The sequence below is a fragment of the Coturnix japonica genome, chromosome 3 (genome assembly GCF_054131305.1).
Source record: "Coturnix japonica strain WE chromosome 3, WE-NBRP24, whole genome shotgun sequence".
Classification (NCBI taxonomy): domain Eukaryota; kingdom Metazoa; phylum Chordata; class Aves; order Galliformes; family Phasianidae; genus Coturnix; species Coturnix japonica.
This window is the reverse complement of record NC_140665.1, coordinates 71,585,026-71,602,276: the sequence shown is the minus strand read 5'-3', so window position 1 is coordinate 71,602,276 and position 17,251 is coordinate 71,585,026. Positions and strand designations below refer to the sequence as shown.

The following is a 17,251-nucleotide window of genomic DNA, read 5'->3' as shown; positions in this document are numbered from 1 at the left end:
AGCTTCACCTCCTCTTTAAACAACAATTAAATGTGAGTTGACAAAAAAAACACCTAATAATAATAATAAATTAGTAATTGCAAGATGCTGAACACTATTATATTTAACAAAAATAAAACAAACTGGAACAAAACAACGACAAAAAAGGAAAAATAAAAAGCCCTAAAGGTGTTTTGCAAAAGCCAAGCAAAGCACAGCAAACAAAGATGCATGCTGTAACTTGAAAAGAACACAATCTAGAATTAACATTCACTCAATTAACTTCACTGTTCTTTCTTGCTCCTCCTTCCCACCTAATCTTTTGAAGAAGGAAATACTGACATTTCAGACTCACAGAATCACAGAATTATCAAGGTTGGAAAAGACCTAGAAGATCATCCAGTCCAACCATTACCAATACTTCCCAGCTAAATCATATTCCTCAGCACCACATCCAAGCGTTTCTTGAACACTCCCATGGTCGGTGACTCCACCACCTCCCTGGGCAGTGCATCCCAATGCCTGACTACTCTTTCCGAAATGTAATACTTCTTAATGTCCAGCCTGAATCTCCCCTGACACAGCTTAAAACCATTCCCTCTAGTTCTATCATTGATTACACGAGAGAAGAGGCCAACCCCCAGCTCACTACAGCCTCCCTTTAGGAAGTTATAGAGAGCAATAAGGTCTCCCCTGAGACTCCTCCAGGCTGAAGACTCGGTGCCACATCTGAAGAGTACTCTGTTTAAGTTAAACAAAACCTCCCCCTACTATAAAAATAAGTTACGAAGATAGCATTTTAATCTACCGTTTGCTCAGACAGGTTGATTCGAACAAGACAGTTTCCTGAGGCCTTTGCCAGGGCAGCAACTAGACTGGTCTTGCCCACACCTGGTGACCCTTCTAACAAAATAGGTTTGTTAAGCTGTAGGGCTCTCAACAGCCTTTGAGCATTCACTGCTGTAGTCCCAGCATTTAGAGCATAATCCGTAACGCTGTTCCTCTGAAGAACGGGGCCTAAAACAAAGGAAAAGAAAAATATTAAGCCAAAAAGTTTACATTGGAGCTATCAACAGTGTGCTTCTGAAAGAGATCATTCTGCCTGTTAACTGATGATCTCATTACAGGAAGCAGCAGAGATCAAGTTCGTGTCCCTTTCTCAGAGATTATGCATGTACACATTCTATTTGACCCAAAGCTATGACTCAGCCCCTATATTCTCATTTATGTGATGTGTTCCAAAAAGCAAATGAATATGGCATATTTTGCCATTAAACTTCGACCATTTTTGGTTCATGAGCCAAACTGAAGATCTACCACTGAAACAGCAATTCTGTCCATCCTCCTCTGTGGATCTAAAAATCAAAAACAGCTTTGGAAACTTTGGCACTGAAGGATACAATTCCAACATGTTACAGAACAACATGACATCCTGTTCTACATGTAGCCCATTCAGTGAAAGAAAAGTTCCTAAATTAAAATGTGCTATGCACGTATTATTTTTACTGTTATTAAGATGTATGATTAGGAGAAAGTACTGAACCTCTTAATTGCCAAATTCCAACCAGTATAACTCATTGGAACATCACTCCCCAAATTCTGCAAAAATTCTGCACTGTTTCAGTGCCTCACCAAATCTAGTGAGTAACAGAACTACTAGAACTACTGGGTGCGAAAAACACAGAGCAAATGTCCACTCATTCCCACAGTCTCTTGCCTCTTGGAATAAAAAATGGTTGGATGCCCATAAAGTTGTCCATCCACACAAGCTCCTTCTTCGTTCTGTCATAAATCTTCAGCTCACTCTTCTGATAATCAGTCAGTTCAAGGAATTGACTCATTTTCTCACATAAGAACGTCAGGCATTTTTCACGAGCTAATAAAGCCGTATCAGCTGAGCAGGACGTTGTACCTGTAAATCAGGAAACTATGGTTCACATCCATACACATTCATCTAATGACAAGGAGGCAGTGTTCCTTCATAGATGCCAGTTTTGTTTAGTAGACTGTTCAGGTTTTACTGCTTTTACGTGCCAGTGTTTCTACAACCAGATAAACTGCTCTGTGACCAACAGAACTTAAGGACATATTTCCCAAAGCCTTTCTGCTACCATCACTGTCATCCCGATCAATTGTCACAGTAACCCAAGCCTTCTTTACCTGCACATCTTGTGGCTTTTCAATTTCTCCCCACCTTCCCCACCTCCCTTGGCCGGTGGCCATACTGTCTAGCCTCTTGTTTAGGAGGAAGACAGTAATACAAAGTCATATAATTAAAAATCATACACAAAATACTTAGAAGACGTGATAAAAAAAACACAGGCCTTCTTTATTTCTCTGCTTGCCTTTGCAATGTTATTATTACTACCTGCAACTTACTAAGGCTTGTCATATTATTCAAATTTGTTAAGAAAACACAAAGAATGAAAGGATATTGTCAAACGGAAACAAAAACTTCTCCCATTAGAGATCTCTGCTGCCTCAAAGCATTTTGTCAGGATTCAATTCAAACATATCAACACAAATATCTTCTTATTTTTCCACTACTAAGTGAGTGCTGAAGACAAACCTGATCCAATTCCATCAATGTACACCAAACACGCAGCATGGATGAAAGACATCAGTGGAGACATATGACTATGTTCCTTGGCAGAGTTGGACTTCTCTGCCATGACATTCATGAAATTAACCCATGATAAGATGTCTCGCACACTGAGAATGCACTGGCGACCAAACTCTTGATTAGTCAGCCATTCAACAAAGTCCATCATGAGCTCCGCTATGTCTGCTCCTGAAAAAAAGTCAAAAATTAGCTATAATAAAAACATTACTAGTCAAATATATTGCACTGTTATAAAAGAAGCATAATCATAGAATCACAAGGTTGGAAAGGACCTATAAGATCATCTAGTCCAACCATCCTCCCTTTACCATACCTACAGGAAACCCCTACATAATTTTCATGTGCATGCAGCCATAATGCACGAACACAGATGGGTACTGTATACCTAATAACCATAACAACTGAAGAATATATCTGGGCCTGTTCTGTGTTACAGATTTTTTTAAATTCAAGTACTAAGAAAAAACCGAATTATTAACAGCAAAGTGCTGGCTGAAAACAGAATGCCAGTTCTTTCAATAACTTACACTGCAACTAAGATTGGGCACTAAGGAGCTGGGGATAATTCAATCATCTGACTTGAGCTCACATCAGGCTAATCAAAGAACACACACCATGAAGGAAGAACAGAGTCTAATGTGTTTCAGAACTGTTCCCAAAGACAAACACACCTTCAGTATAAAGGTACGCATTGGTGTAAATTCTGAGGATAGTTTAATGGTGATAACTCATTTTCTTAATAACTCTTGTTTAATAGGACACACAGGAAAACACCCACCTTGATGGTTTATTCCACTCAGAGACAATCCTGGGTGAAGATTGTGTTTTACAATCTGTATCAAGTCATCACGGCCATTGCTTTGTGGACACCATATCTCTGTAAATCTGTTGCGCAATGCAGGAGAAAGCTGCAAAGAAGCAGGACTACATAGGAATTCATTTTACATAACACATTACACAAGGCTGTGTGATTGCCTTGCAGCCACAGTATTTGAAAACAACAGAGCAAGCAGTCTACACTCTCAATTCTAATTCTAACATTTCTAGTAGTGGCATCAATGCAGGAGACAGCTGGCAAAAATGAAAATTCAAAAGAATATAGAAAGAAACAAAGCTGGTTTACAAGCACCAAAACTCCGTTTCACTCCAGGACATCACGTATCAAGCAACGGCAACGTAATCTGCATACAGAAACAAACTACCATGTAGAAATGGCCTCAATTACAACACCTCCCATAATTCTTCTCTTAACTCTGGCTGAATTAACAAAACACAGTTCATTAATGCAAATGTCTTAGTGCAAAACAGATTTATTTTTTATTTTTTTTTTCCCCACTTAATGAAAAACGTATTTGGAGATGTAACATTCAATAAGAATGAAAATCTAGTTGTCACTTCCTGAAAAGCCTTAAGGAGAATAATCAGCGATTCAGCTTCACTCTACTGTAGCTTCACACTAGGGCTGGATTTGCTTACTTCATGAACCACATTTCACATACTCAAAATATTCTGATAACCAGGTCTACCTACAGTATTTAGACCTTCTAAGTTTTCTTTGACATTCCACTCAGTACTGACACAGTACTGTATCAAAATGAGAGTACAGAGAAGTGATGGGGAATAGGTGTATCCTAATCATTCTTTAGAGCAGTGTGGCAGGCTCCAACCAGAAAACACTGAATGCCAGAACTACTTGATGCATTTTTGCATTGCACTTCTAATCATGAAAGAGTTAATATGACCAGAAGTATATTATACTTCCAGTTGGCTTTGATATTTACCTCTTTCTTCCCGAAGTCACCTCCTGGGTTCATAGTCGCAAGGATACGGAATTTCTTTCCTGCAACCAACAGTTCTACTTCATTATCCTCATCATCTTGACCACCTTTTTCAGCAAGAACCAACGTCTTCTCAGCTTCAAGCACACTACAGGGATAGAAAAAAAGAAAAAAAAATAAAATCAGTTAATTTACAATTAGGCCAAGAAACAGAGGTTCCTAAAAAGCTAGATTTACCCTGCTCATGTTTCTATGATGTCCATCTGAACATATGCTTAACATTAAGCATATTTAAGATATACCTGTTAAGTCGCTCTAGAACAGAATCATCAGCTAGAGAAATCTCATCAAGGAGAAAAAATCCCTCCTCCTTCATTGCTAAAACAAGAGGTCCATCACACCACTCAAAGAGTCGAGAACCATCATATTCCTCCTAAGAAGTGGAAAAGGAAATGAAAAACTATGAACAACTGTTACTTTTTGTTTCCATTATCTTAACTACCAGCTACTACCGACGACACACAAACCTGGTCATTCGATCTCTGTCTGATTGGTCGCAGTCCTCCCAGGAAGTCTGAAGTCTCCATATGCAAGTGGCAGTTCACTGAATATAGCTTTTGATTTGTTAATGCTGCAAAGATCTGGCAAATGGTAGTTTTACCACACCTGCAAAAAGACGTATCATTGAAAAAGTGAGAATAAAAGCCAGCTCACTTTGGACAGGATTCACACTTTCACTGAGTATCTATAACACAAAGGCTCAAGATGCAAATTTCCTGCTTCTCCTTTCCTTGAACTAAACTGTATGCAATGTTACACTATTTTTGTCACAACTGCTGCTGACGTGCACAAGATGCCTTCAGTTAGATGCACTAACTACAGGCTGAAAAACAAATTTATTTCAGCCTGCTCTTGCAGTCACTAAACTGGCTTAACATTTCAGTGAACTGGAGATGCCATGTGTCTTGACTATACTTAAGTCCAAGGAAATTGTTGAGGTCTCGGAGCTCCCATTTAATAAAAAAATATTACTTCTCTCCTTCTTGTGTATTTCCTCCTTTCTCATCCACAAAAATCTACTCACCAAATTTGTAAAAAATTCAAGAGTAGGGAATGTCTATTTTCATGACCTCCTTCTTAGCACTCAGAAATGGGGAAAAAAAGGCGGTATCTCACCTACAGTTTGTTAAGCCCTTAAAATAGGAACATGCTCTCAATCAGCAAACTGACACAACTTCTCAAAGTGGCTTCCCAGTGAGATGTATTGAGCCCGGTCTTGTGCATTCAACTCTGTGGCTGTTGGAAGACTATAAACAAACTATATCCTACCCAGTCTCTCCCACCAGCAGTACAGGTTCACCGAACTCCAGGGCTCTTCCCACCAAAACTGCAAGTCTCCTCATCCCTTGAGTCCAGACAATATGTTTAAAATCTTTGCCCATCACTGATATCTGTGTGGAGGATTTAGCTGCACAACAACAAAAAAATCAATTAATCAATCTCAGATACATCTAGAGAACTACACACACTTTTTTTTTCCTAAGAAACTCACCCAGGAGCTTTTTGACACTTTCCTCTGAGAAGAGAGACTCAGGATATATTCGTTTTTTGAAATGCTTTTCAATGACTCTTTGTATAACATCCACCTCCTCCTGTTTCCTCACTCTTCCTGCCAGAAGCATAAAACCTATTAAAAAGAGGAAAAGAAAAATCAATTACTATCTAGTTAACTAGAAACAAAATCTTACACCTAATTATTTGGGTTACAAAGCAATTCCCCAGAGACGCTTCAAAACAACTGAAGAAAAGCAGCATGGCTCACCATCATTTGCTAAGTGCTGAAGCCAGTCATAATCCTTCTCCAGCTGTTCCGCCAATCTATATCTTTCAGCCCAACGAAACAAATCCCGCAGAGTAATGAACCCATGTTTTCCAGCAAAAACTGTTGAACCTCTGCGGTAAGACTGTCATAAGAACAAGATGTGAGTCATTTTCTTACAAGTCTGTCTGAATTACTTACACAGTGTTAATATGACATTCATTCAAATGAATTGTATGGGGAAAAAAAACAAACAATAGTATTGTCACAAGTCCCAAAGTACCTATACGTAAATGAATTTGATAGGTTCCCAGCAGTAAAATACTATAGTAAGTGAAAATACTAAGAAAATAGGTACCTGGAATAAAGCAAAATCCAAACAAGGAATGAGGTTCTACACCAAAAGGAATGCTAACAATTTTTAAGTTTTACTTTACTTCATTGCAGCAAAATAAAATAAGATATTCACTGTAAGAAACCTACAGAATGTGCTTCGGTTTGTGCTGCTGCCATTGCTTTACAATGCAAGATAGTTTTAGCTATTTATTAAGTGTTAAATGCCTGTTAAGCACATAGGAGTACCAGCACACAGTCAAAATTATTGCTCAAACATGGTACCAAATTTGGCATGGCCCAAATGCTGCCACAAATCTATTACAATACTTCTGATTCAGGCCAAGAAATTGTTTTATACATTAAAACACAAGGCTTTCAGTTATTAATTTTGCTGCTTTTGCTGCTGTTGGCCTTCATCCAAATCTGACATCATCTTCCCTATTCTCTATCCTAACCACTGAATTAAGTACTTCATTGTGGATTTTCTTCATTTAACTGAGTTCTGTATCAATCAGTTCACAGCACACCTCCCCTCCCCAAATGAATTTCTATTACTTAGCACCGAAATCTTCTACCAAAAGAAAAAAGACTGTCATACTTGCAGGTCTAGCATGACTTTGACAAGCTTGCTGCAATAAGAAGGTGGTAAACTGCATCGCTTGTGCAGGATGGTTTCCAGTTCAGCACTTGGCAGTTCATCAAAATGCAGTTCTACAAAACGATTTCTGAAGGCTCTGGACAAAACCTAAAAAAGACAAAAAGAACATTCTATTGCTTTGAGCTTTTCCTTCAATATTCCTTATGTTATAAATCTTTTCCTACACACCCTAAGGAAATATGGCTAGTCTCATAGTAAACAAATTAGTATATACAAATGGATGGAAAAGAAAGTGTAACAGATGGTCTAGATGAGGACAAGAGCTTTGAAACATACATAAATAATTTAAGTCTCTCCTTTAGTGCTCCTGAACAAGAAATACTGCATCAATTATAACATACATCAACTCCAATTCAGTAAAGCACTTAAATCTCAACTATTCAATATTAATTAGGGCTTTTACATCTGTATCTAATCTAAATAAGAATCCAGTTGTACTTTAAGTCATTCCAGATACATCTTCTACCTCCTATGTCCTTAGAATTCCATATTAATTTTGTACTATGAATCAGTAGGTTTTCACATCACACTTTTATGTACAATAGGGATTAATTCTCTAGAATCATAGTTACTCAAATTAAGATTATACAGACCTTCCTGCCACCATAGAGTCCTGGAGGATTCTGTGTAGCAAAGAGCATGAAGTGAGGGTCAGCTTTGACAACTTCCTGAGTCTCAGTAATGAACAGCTCCCTGTTATCATCCAGCAATCGATTGAGAGCCTCCAGAACATCAGTGGGAGCCAAGTTCAGTTCATCTAGAACAATCCAGTAACCCTTTCTCATTGCATCAATGAGAATGCCTTGGAGGGAACAGAAAGTTCTAGTTAAAAATCTAACAAGCTAAATCTAACAGAGTACGCATTTAGATAACTTCAGTAATCAGTTTTCACTCAGTGTAAAAAATAATTCAGAAATGGAAGCAACTGCTTGAACTGTTGAATTCTTTATGTACAAAAGGGCAAGTAGTAGAATAGTGATGAGACATAAACTCTTAAGAAATCACTGTAATTTGCAGTGACTATGAATAGGTAAATACTACCCTTACAGACAGTTATCTCTCCATTGCAATAATGGAGACAAGTTAGGCAAAAGAGAAAGAACCAGGGAAGAAACAAAGGAACGTGAAGTAAATGCAGTATGCTGGCCCACCTTCTTTAAACACCAATTTCCCAGAGGCATCTGATGTATAACAGCCAATATATTCCTGGATGTCAGTATGCTCATGGTTGTTGATCCTTACACAGTGGTTCCCAGTAGCAGCAGCCAACCAGCGAATTAAACTGGTTTTACCAACAGAGGTTTCTCCTTGAATCAGTACTGGGTGAGTCCTAAGAGGGACAACCAGCACAGTGGTTTAGAAGCATGCAATGTATCTTCCTCATATACAAGATACCAGCATTGTTTGCATCTTCCACAGATTCTTTATTACCAAAGCATCACTATTTAATTAATTGTGAATTCAAGATCATACACTAAAGGGTTAACATGAAGAACTTCACCCACAAATGCTAACTGTTAGCTGTGAAGTCACTACATAACAGTGTGAAATAAGTTGACTGTTCTAACTGCAAAATTTCTAGATGATCACTGAAATAAAACTCTGTATAGCAGAAAGATGATTTCAGAAGACAAAGAAACATAAACTCAAGTAACTGTACAATGAAAAGTTAACCATAAGACAGAAGCAAACTAGATATTTCTCATGCTAAACATTGTAGACTGGATGGACACAATAAATAAGCAACTTCAACTTAGTTTAACAGTAAGAAAAAAAAATAGACATACCCTGCAGACACAACTCTGACAATATCTTTCAGATTAAGCTTAACTGAAGGGGTAAGCACGTAAGTCTCATCTACTGTAGGTTCTTTATCCCCAGCAGAAATCCAGTATCCTTCTATATGCATGAATCTCCCTCCTTGGGGTTTTGGTATTTGCTGAGAAGACAGGACAGAAGTAAAAGATTATTAAAATGAGTTTTAATTTGCTAATGAATACAACTACTGTTATACTACCATAACGTTCCAATATAAGTCACTCTAAATTGCTCCCTGAGCACTCCCGCAATAAGCACCATCCCTTTGTCACAGAACGAAAAGCATGAGTGAATTATTTCAAGGTGATGAAGCAGGAACCTTTGCCAGCTCCACAACATTTCTAAAGGCATTCTCAGCACTAAATTATGAAATACACTTTCAAATGGCAAACTGGCTTTTAGCTTTTTATATTCATATTTTCTGACACGAAGACTTTTATTCTTAAACAAATACGCTTATCTTACAACCGGCTTCCCCTACCCCAGCTGTCCATTCAGCTATACAAACTCATCATGGGCTCCCCGAATTAGTGACATTTTTCTTCCCTCATTAGAGAAAAAGCAAAGATACTTGATTAGGATCTAAAAACAAAAAAATCTGTGAAAGTTCCTTCAAAGCTTGTAAAGTTTTACTACTGGAGACACTATGCTAATCTGCCTACCACTCCACAATACTATCATCGTCCAGTCTTCCATGTTCTTTATATTTACAAACAAGCCATCTAACATACAGGTATTTCATCTAGAAATGAAAATTATTAAGGAACTGAATTTTTTTAACAGTTTCAGGTTTTTAGTGCTCAGAAACACGACTGCAAAACTGTGTGTAGGAAACACAGGAGAAAAAAGGCAGAGAAAGTAATGTAAAACGAATTCTACTCTGATTACTCACCAGTTCAAAGTAGTATTTTTACGTACCTGCTTGAGAAGGTTTTTGATGTTGCCAGAGACTATATGCTGGCAAATTAGCTTTTGAACAACTGGGTGAGAAACTCTGTCGAGCTGTGTCAGAAAGCTCAAGCAGAAGCCCTAAGAAAAGAAGTTATTGTCAGCAAGTAAGTGAAAAACCATTAGCAGAAAAAACAAACAGAATGTGTCAGAATGAAAGAATCATTTGTCTTCAGTACTGCAACCAGAAGAGATTTCCCTTTACCCAAACAGACTCGGTAGCAAATACACAAACAGAAATAAACCTCAATGCAGGTAATCACCTCATACAGTGAGCGCTGTATGCTGCTACATGGATTAGATGCTGCAAATCTCAATGCCCTGCAAAGCGTACGGAGACTGTAATGAGGTCTGTGGCCAGTTCCATCTACCAGCTTCGTTTCAGCTTCCTTTCTCACAGCTAAGTAAAAGCTGCAAAAAATAAAGGGTGAAAACAGTTCCAGTTATACAGCGTTGTTTCTGATCAGAACATTCCTCTAAGTAATTAAAGTACAAACAATTAAGCTTATCTTCAACTGTCAGGTGTTTTCAGAAGCTGTAAGCTGAGAAAGCCATGCCAAACTCTGCTATCTGTACAGCCAGTGAAACAAAGCAGCACCGTATTTCAGAGTTATTTTTTTTGAGAGCTTGGTACACAGAGAATAAGTTGACAGTAGTATCTTAAACAGTTAACAGTTCTCCAGGTTTGTAGAACAAGATTACATGCTTTATTCTACAGGAAAGAAAAGTCACTTGTTAAAAAACACAAGGTTTTCATTGGCATGATCTAATAAATAAACCATTTTTATCACTAAGATAGGAAAGAGGGTTGCAACAAGAGTGCTTTTCAACTGATCTCACCAAGAATGTATTTCTTAGTAAGAAAAAGTGAGTCTCCTCCCCACAAGTACAGAACTAAGAAAGTTATATCTACCAAACTAATTCCTAAGGCCGCAGCAGTTGCTGTGTATGGAACATCACTGTGCTTCCTGAAACACTCTAACCACAGATTAGCTGCATGTTTCCTTTTTGTGCTTTATTTTAGCAAAGACTCCCAGATACTACAAACAACTTACTTCACAATTCCTTGTACTGTGTTTTTGCTCACGTTCAAGCCTCTCAGGTAATCCATTATAAGAATCTGCAGATCTCCTTCATTTCTCAGTTCTTCTACGTAAAGTTCTGTAAACCTGCATGAATTGAATCAATTCATAATATTTAGACATCTTACAATAATAGAAAAAATACAATATTTCATTTTTGACAACTGCAAATATAAAACCATCTAAACTTACTGAGTTACGCTGAAACTGAAATATTCTTTCTTCTGCACCACACTCTTCCCTCTCACTATTACCATAAGGGAGCTAGTAACAGTATATCAATAATAACCGCAAATGACTATTTACATACAATAAGAGCATATATACACTTTCACACACTCCTTATGAATCTGTTTAAGGGGCTGCACATGGAGCTATTGGAGAAACTACATCAAATACAAGAAGATCCATATGCTCAGGAGCAGGTATTACTGAGGAATGAATTCGCCATATCTCCATTTTTCCAGGCCGTAGCTTAAAGCCCAGCACTTCAAATACATACCTGTTCTACCACATAGCCCACCTTTCTTCTGAGTGAACAAGTCTGAATATACAGCTTTTTGCAAGGATCATCAACAGCTCTGAGCTACCAAGAGTAAGAAGGCATGAAGCACTTTCCTTTATAATCCCCACTGGGAACATAAGGTGCAATAGCACTCCTAAACGCTGACAATTTAATTGTGAAGAATTATTATTACCTCATCCCCAGTGACAGCACTCTCCATTATTGCAAGACCCCTTGTTCATCCTTGTCAACTTTACACAAGTATTTTCCTGACACTATTTCATACAAAAACCCTCACTGTGATGTGGAAGTCACCTGCCACATGAAGCTAGAGTTCACACTTTTAGTGAACACTTCCAATAAGGTATTATTCACTGAATCAACTCACAAAGACAGTTAAAAGTCGTTGCCTTTATCGAAGAATTTTGTTAGCAAGTTCTTTTTTTACCTGTTTCGTATTCCTGGGGGAAGATTCCTTTTTCCAACATCTGTAGCTGGATTCATGCATGCAAACAAGCGAAAATCAGGGTGACGTACTAGAGGCTCTAAAGAAGAACAGAAATATGAAACAATGCATCATAGGATATCTTAACAGCACCAAATATTTCACCAATTATATAATCCCACAAACACGAAACTCCTTTTATCTCTTTCATAGCAATTGGAAGCACCTCCCTCAGCCAGTAAGAAAACACAGCCTGGGAGTTCATGCAACATATGTCTCCAGCTGTAAGGCTAGAAAATAATACTCAGCAGTTTTACTGTTCACCTTCAGAGTTGCACTGAGTCTGGCTGTGACCCAAGTAGGTCAAAGACACATTCTACTAAAAACACATCATGACAAATGATGAAACGGAGCAAAGAAAGAAGGGGGTGGGGATATTTCTAACTATTGCTTCGTAAAGTGGCTGTTGCTTCATGAATGGCTGGAACATGGACTGCACAAGAGAGATAGTTAGTGACTTTGCATCACCTTCCAGCTCAGCTTTCCAAAAACAAAATGACACCCACTGAATACTCTTCAGAGACAGTAATGCTTAACAGTCCTATTCCTTGTAGAGTCCAAACAGGCAAAAGAAACAACAATATGTTATCTGAAGTCTCCTGAGACGTAGTGAATTAACTTCCCATTTCCTGTATATAAATGTGAAGTATAGAAAGAACACCTCCTCCTCCACACAGATTCCCTATAATGATAAATGATCATTATTTATGTACGATTGGGAATTCAACAGATATACAGAAAAAAAAAACACAGCATAAAGGACAGAAACGTTACCTGTGTCTCCTCGGTCTAGTAACACCAGAGACCCTGATGATCCTTCCAATAAACCACTCAGACACTCTAAAGTCTCTGCTGCAGCCAAGTTAATCTCATCCAATAAAATCCACTCTCCTTTTTTTACTGCTTGTGCCAGAGTACCCTAAAAATAAGATCAATCTGTTACTCATATCACTAGCAGTGATATATTATCTGCATACAGGAAATACTTGTACTTTAGTCTATAAGTTCATTAGACAAAAAGGCAGTCCCAGATCTTTTCATAGCCATGGCAGTTTTACTAATCTCAACAACAGCAATTATTTTCTAAGTCATAACAGCCATAATATTTTCACCATTTAGATCTGCTCCTTTATAACAAATCTAGGCTTCTAGTCAGCAATACTCATCACTGTGGTGCAAAAGTTCTGCTGAAAACACTCATAAGATGGTTCGTCTAAAGAAATCCAAACAGTGACAAAAGCAGCATTACATTTTTCAGTGAACTAGAGTTTATTAATTAGAACTATACTCATTCAAACATTCCCCATCTATTCATTTAGCCCTTTTCAGAAAGAGAACTGGTCTTTTTTATAAAATTTGAAAGCAAACTCAGACCAAGTAAACATTATTGTTTCCCCTACCACGCATAGTGGCATTAGACTATAATATCATGGGTTTGAAACCTTACACAAATCACTTCAAGATACATATGTAGTACACATCCCTCTTATTAAATGTTTAACTGGAACCCCTGTGCACAAGGATATCCAACTGGATAATGGTCAAAATGTATTTTGCAATCTTATCCATTTGAAAAGATGATATGCCATACTGCCAATATCTTTTTATCATACGGTCTTAATCCTTATTACACAGCATTAAATTAACATGCTACCATCACACACTCTTTTTCTCTTCCCTCCATCTAAACACCAGCCCCCTGAAGTAGATCACTCTGTTCCACATAGTTGTTGTGAAACAAATTTTACTTGACATTAAGATTCCTGCCAGGAAGTTATTTATATAATATTGATCACAATGTTTTATAAACGGTCCTCCTCATTTTTCCTAGGATCAAAATGTAAAACTCTAAATACCTCTACAAAAGCAAACAGAAGTGCATTTTCTGTCATCTTCATCTGTTGATGAGCGTGATTCAGCTTAAGACCAAATGCCTCCCACTTTTCCTTCAATGGTGAACCTGTAAGGAAAACAAAATTTATGTTTGTATCAATAGAATAGGACAAGAATTAAGAATTTAAAAGCAGCATTTTATAGAACCACTGAACCATTTTGGTTAGAAAAGACTTTAAAGATCATCAAGTCCAACCATAAGCCTGATGCACTCTGTCCCACCACTGAATTCTAATGCCACATCCACATCTATCACGTTATCAAGCTGCTTCAAACACAGTAGACCTTACATTCTCATCTTTTCTGATAGTTGTGAACATTTAATTTTATATCTGCATCTTCAAAAGAATCAGGTAAAAGAAAGGGGGAGAAGAGGTTCATAAGTAATTTCACTTGGCCCATTCTGAAAGAGAGCTACAAATTCACTCATTAGACCTAGGAACAGAAACCACTTCATGCAAGGCAACTGTCAGTATTGCCACCAAATTGGTTGCAAGTATAGTCTACAGATGACTTGCATGAAGTATATTTTGCTATAGATAAGAGATTGTGTTTTTCAAAACCAGAAGAAAGTACAGAGTAAAGAGACAATCACTGAACAAAGACATCACCACAACTTGTGCACTGTCTGTAATGGTTCACACTAATGATCTGCATTCAATCAGCCTGAATTCTCACCAGCTGCACTTCCTTTTGCTTCCTTGTTAATAGCAGATTTCTGAATATGTTGCATTAGTTTTAGCAGATCATGCCAACGTTTCTGCCTGTAGCATGTCTGAATATGGCCCAGGAACGTCTGATTTTTCTTTCTAGAAAATGTTTGGTAGAAGAGCTCTTCAAAAGACTCTCGCAGAGGAAGCCAGATCAACTTGTTATCCACAGGTTTATAACTGAAAAGAAGGAAAAGAGTAATTACTTGTTAGTTTCTGCTTTGTAACTATGATAAACAAGCATGTACTAACAAAAGCATCCACTGAAACAAGATTATGCATCGAAGAACCCAGGTTTCCAAAATTCTATTTTCCACTAAAATAATGACTGAAGACAAACAGCACTTATTTAAACCACCTTATGCAATCAATTTAAAAAAGACAAAACAGCACTAGTAAGTAAAACAGTTCTGCCACTATTAATGTGCCTACTGCATATTTTATCAGACTTACACTGAACAGTTCAGCTGTTTTTAAAGCAACCTTGGGTTCTGCTTTTAAATGACTTTACCACATACATATATACATTTCAGTTAAAGTGCCTGTGTTCTACAGTGAGGAAAGCAAGGGTTTTTCATGCAAACAAGGATACAAACATCTTAGGAAACTATGAAACTGGTCTGCATCTGACACAATTCTTTGACAATACAACAATGCTTGCACTAGAAGGTGGTTCTTATACTGCCAATTTGTTGTGCAAAACAAACCTAACAGTAATCAACAACTCACCCCCCTAGCAGATCTGCGGTGTCACTTTGTTGGTTCATGTTGATAACCCTCAGATGATGTCCTTAGGAAAGAAAGAGAAAGCGTATCAACTTGTTTCTGTGTTTTGTTTCTCAAATAACCTTTGCACAAGTTGGTGTCCGCATTGCATTTACCTGTAATATGAGCGAGGTATTGAACAGTTGAGGTTTTACCAGTTCCTGTCTCACCAACCAAGAGCACAGGCTCTCCTTTGACAACACAAACTGCAAGCTGCTCAATCAGTACTGCAGAGGGTCGAGTGGCAGCAAAGGTTTGCTTTGTTCTGAAAAAATAAAGGAAGTCATTCAAAGCCAAGACTTATCCAGGAGTTTATCTCAATTTTATCTATCTTATTTTTCAGAGCAGTAGTTGAATTCAGGATGATTATTATTGATTTAGAGAAGAGTTATGGAAAAAAATAATTCCAAGATATTCTGATAAGCTTTACGTAAGATACTTATTTTCCTTAACATACAATCTAAAAATTCAGGGTTCCCAAAGAGGGTCCAGGCCAGTGGAGTTGGTGTCAGGTTCTACAAAGACTTCCCTTCACAAATAAAGAGTCATCAAAATCTTATTACAATAACTGCAGATCCGAAGAAAGCTTTGAAGAAACTCTTGCATAAAAGAATCCAAACACCCCCATGCTTTGGCAGCCAGAATCATAAGAAAGACTTAAAAGATGCATGAAGTAAAACTCAAATTACAAGAGAAAACTCTTCACATTTCTTCCATTTGAGTAATAGTACTTGATTATCATTTTTTAATTATGTGACTTCCAATATACTCTATTCCAACACAAGATGTTTCAGTTTGATTGAAAATTGCAAGATATTCTACCTTTTTACAGTAAGAGCCAGAGTTTGTTTCTTCATGAGATGCACTCTACCCACAGAAACTTCTTGCTCCTGTACTAAAATTTCTGGTTTGAAGAGTTCACAAAAGAACTCTACCTGTAAAGAGAGCATCAAGACTTCCAATAGCAATGTTGTCCGCAACACAATGCTGAAAACACCCTTGCCACAACACCAGTATTAATGTGAAAATATTTTTTTTTCCTTATCTTATTTAGTATTTTATGGATTGTTACATATTCACAACCTAAAATCCTGAAGGATGTTATCTACTGTATAAGCAATACCTCTCAATTTAACAACCTGATAATGAGTTCTATGCCATTATGCTACTCTGTTTACTAAGGTAGCTTGACTACTCAAACTTTAACCTGAGAACAGGTTAACATATTAACAGGTTAACATAACAAATAGAAAACAAACTCCCTCAAAATAAAAATAATAAACTGTAAGGAATACTGCTTTGTAACCAAGAACGGTTAGGACAAACATTCCTGTCATCAAATAACAGAAGAAAAGGACAAACAGATAAATTTATAGACTAATACACTGATAAATGTTGAATTAATTATAGCTCAGTATACCTTCTTCTTGGAAATATTCAGTTTACTGCCAATAACTTTTGCCATTTTCAGTCTGCTTCCTTGGTTGGACAGCATAGCTGTGAAACAGTCCAATGCCTGTGAGGAGGAATACAAAGCAACTTTTTCAATACAGATTTTACATTATATGAGAAGCACTACCTTAATTTATATGAGGCTGAATCCAACCCAGGCAAATCAAATAACATTATTTAACTGGAATTCAAAGGGATAAAATAGAAAGTTTAGAACTCTACAATTTAGTGATTTCTACTCAGCGTAAAAGTGTCTCAAAACCCAGTAACAAAAGCTATTTTTAGATGACTGGAACAAAATGAAGAAAAAAAAATGAAGAATACACAACATGCAACACAAGTGAATGAAACAAATGCTCAAATGAAAAGTAATATTTCCT

General features: G+C 37.3%; 1 protein-coding gene across 6 annotated transcripts in view; it reads right to left on the bottom strand.

Moving 5' to 3' along the window:
- Positions 1-17,251, bottom strand: part of MDN1 (midasin AAA ATPase 1) — a 75,856-nt gene that overhangs the window by 44,189 nt on the left and 14,416 nt on the right. For all 6 annotated transcript variants that reach the window (XM_085541914.1, XM_085541915.1, XM_015858902.2 and 3 more), the window contains exons 12-36: positions 16,840-16,935; positions 16,242-16,354; positions 15,536-15,684; positions 15,384-15,444; positions 14,623-14,834; positions 13,908-14,011; positions 12,826-12,970; positions 11,995-12,091; positions 11,015-11,128; positions 10,223-10,370; positions 9,930-10,040; positions 8,981-9,132; positions 8,345-8,523; positions 7,787-7,995; positions 7,134-7,280; positions 6,203-6,344; positions 5,933-6,067; positions 5,710-5,848; positions 4,908-5,046; positions 4,683-4,813; positions 4,384-4,528; positions 3,381-3,510; positions 2,549-2,770; positions 1,697-1,891; positions 788-996 (exon numbers count right to left, since the gene is read on the bottom strand). In XM_085541914.1, the coding sequence (XP_085398040.1) occupies positions 788-996; positions 1,697-1,891; positions 2,549-2,770; positions 3,381-3,510; positions 4,384-4,528; positions 4,683-4,813; positions 4,908-5,046; positions 5,710-5,848; positions 5,933-6,067; positions 6,203-6,344; positions 7,134-7,280; positions 7,787-7,995; positions 8,345-8,523; positions 8,981-9,132; positions 9,930-10,040; positions 10,223-10,370; positions 11,015-11,128; positions 11,995-12,091; positions 12,826-12,970; positions 13,908-14,011; positions 14,623-14,834; positions 15,384-15,444; positions 15,536-15,684; positions 16,242-16,354; positions 16,840-16,935 (3,624 nt within the window). The remainder of the gene's footprint in view (positions 1-787; positions 997-1,696; positions 1,892-2,548; positions 2,771-3,380; positions 3,511-4,383; positions 4,529-4,682; positions 4,814-4,907; positions 5,047-5,709; positions 5,849-5,932; positions 6,068-6,202; positions 6,345-7,133; positions 7,281-7,786; positions 7,996-8,344; positions 8,524-8,980; positions 9,133-9,929; positions 10,041-10,222; positions 10,371-11,014; positions 11,129-11,994; positions 12,092-12,825; positions 12,971-13,907; positions 14,012-14,622; positions 14,835-15,383; positions 15,445-15,535; positions 15,685-16,241; positions 16,355-16,839; positions 16,936-17,251) is intronic.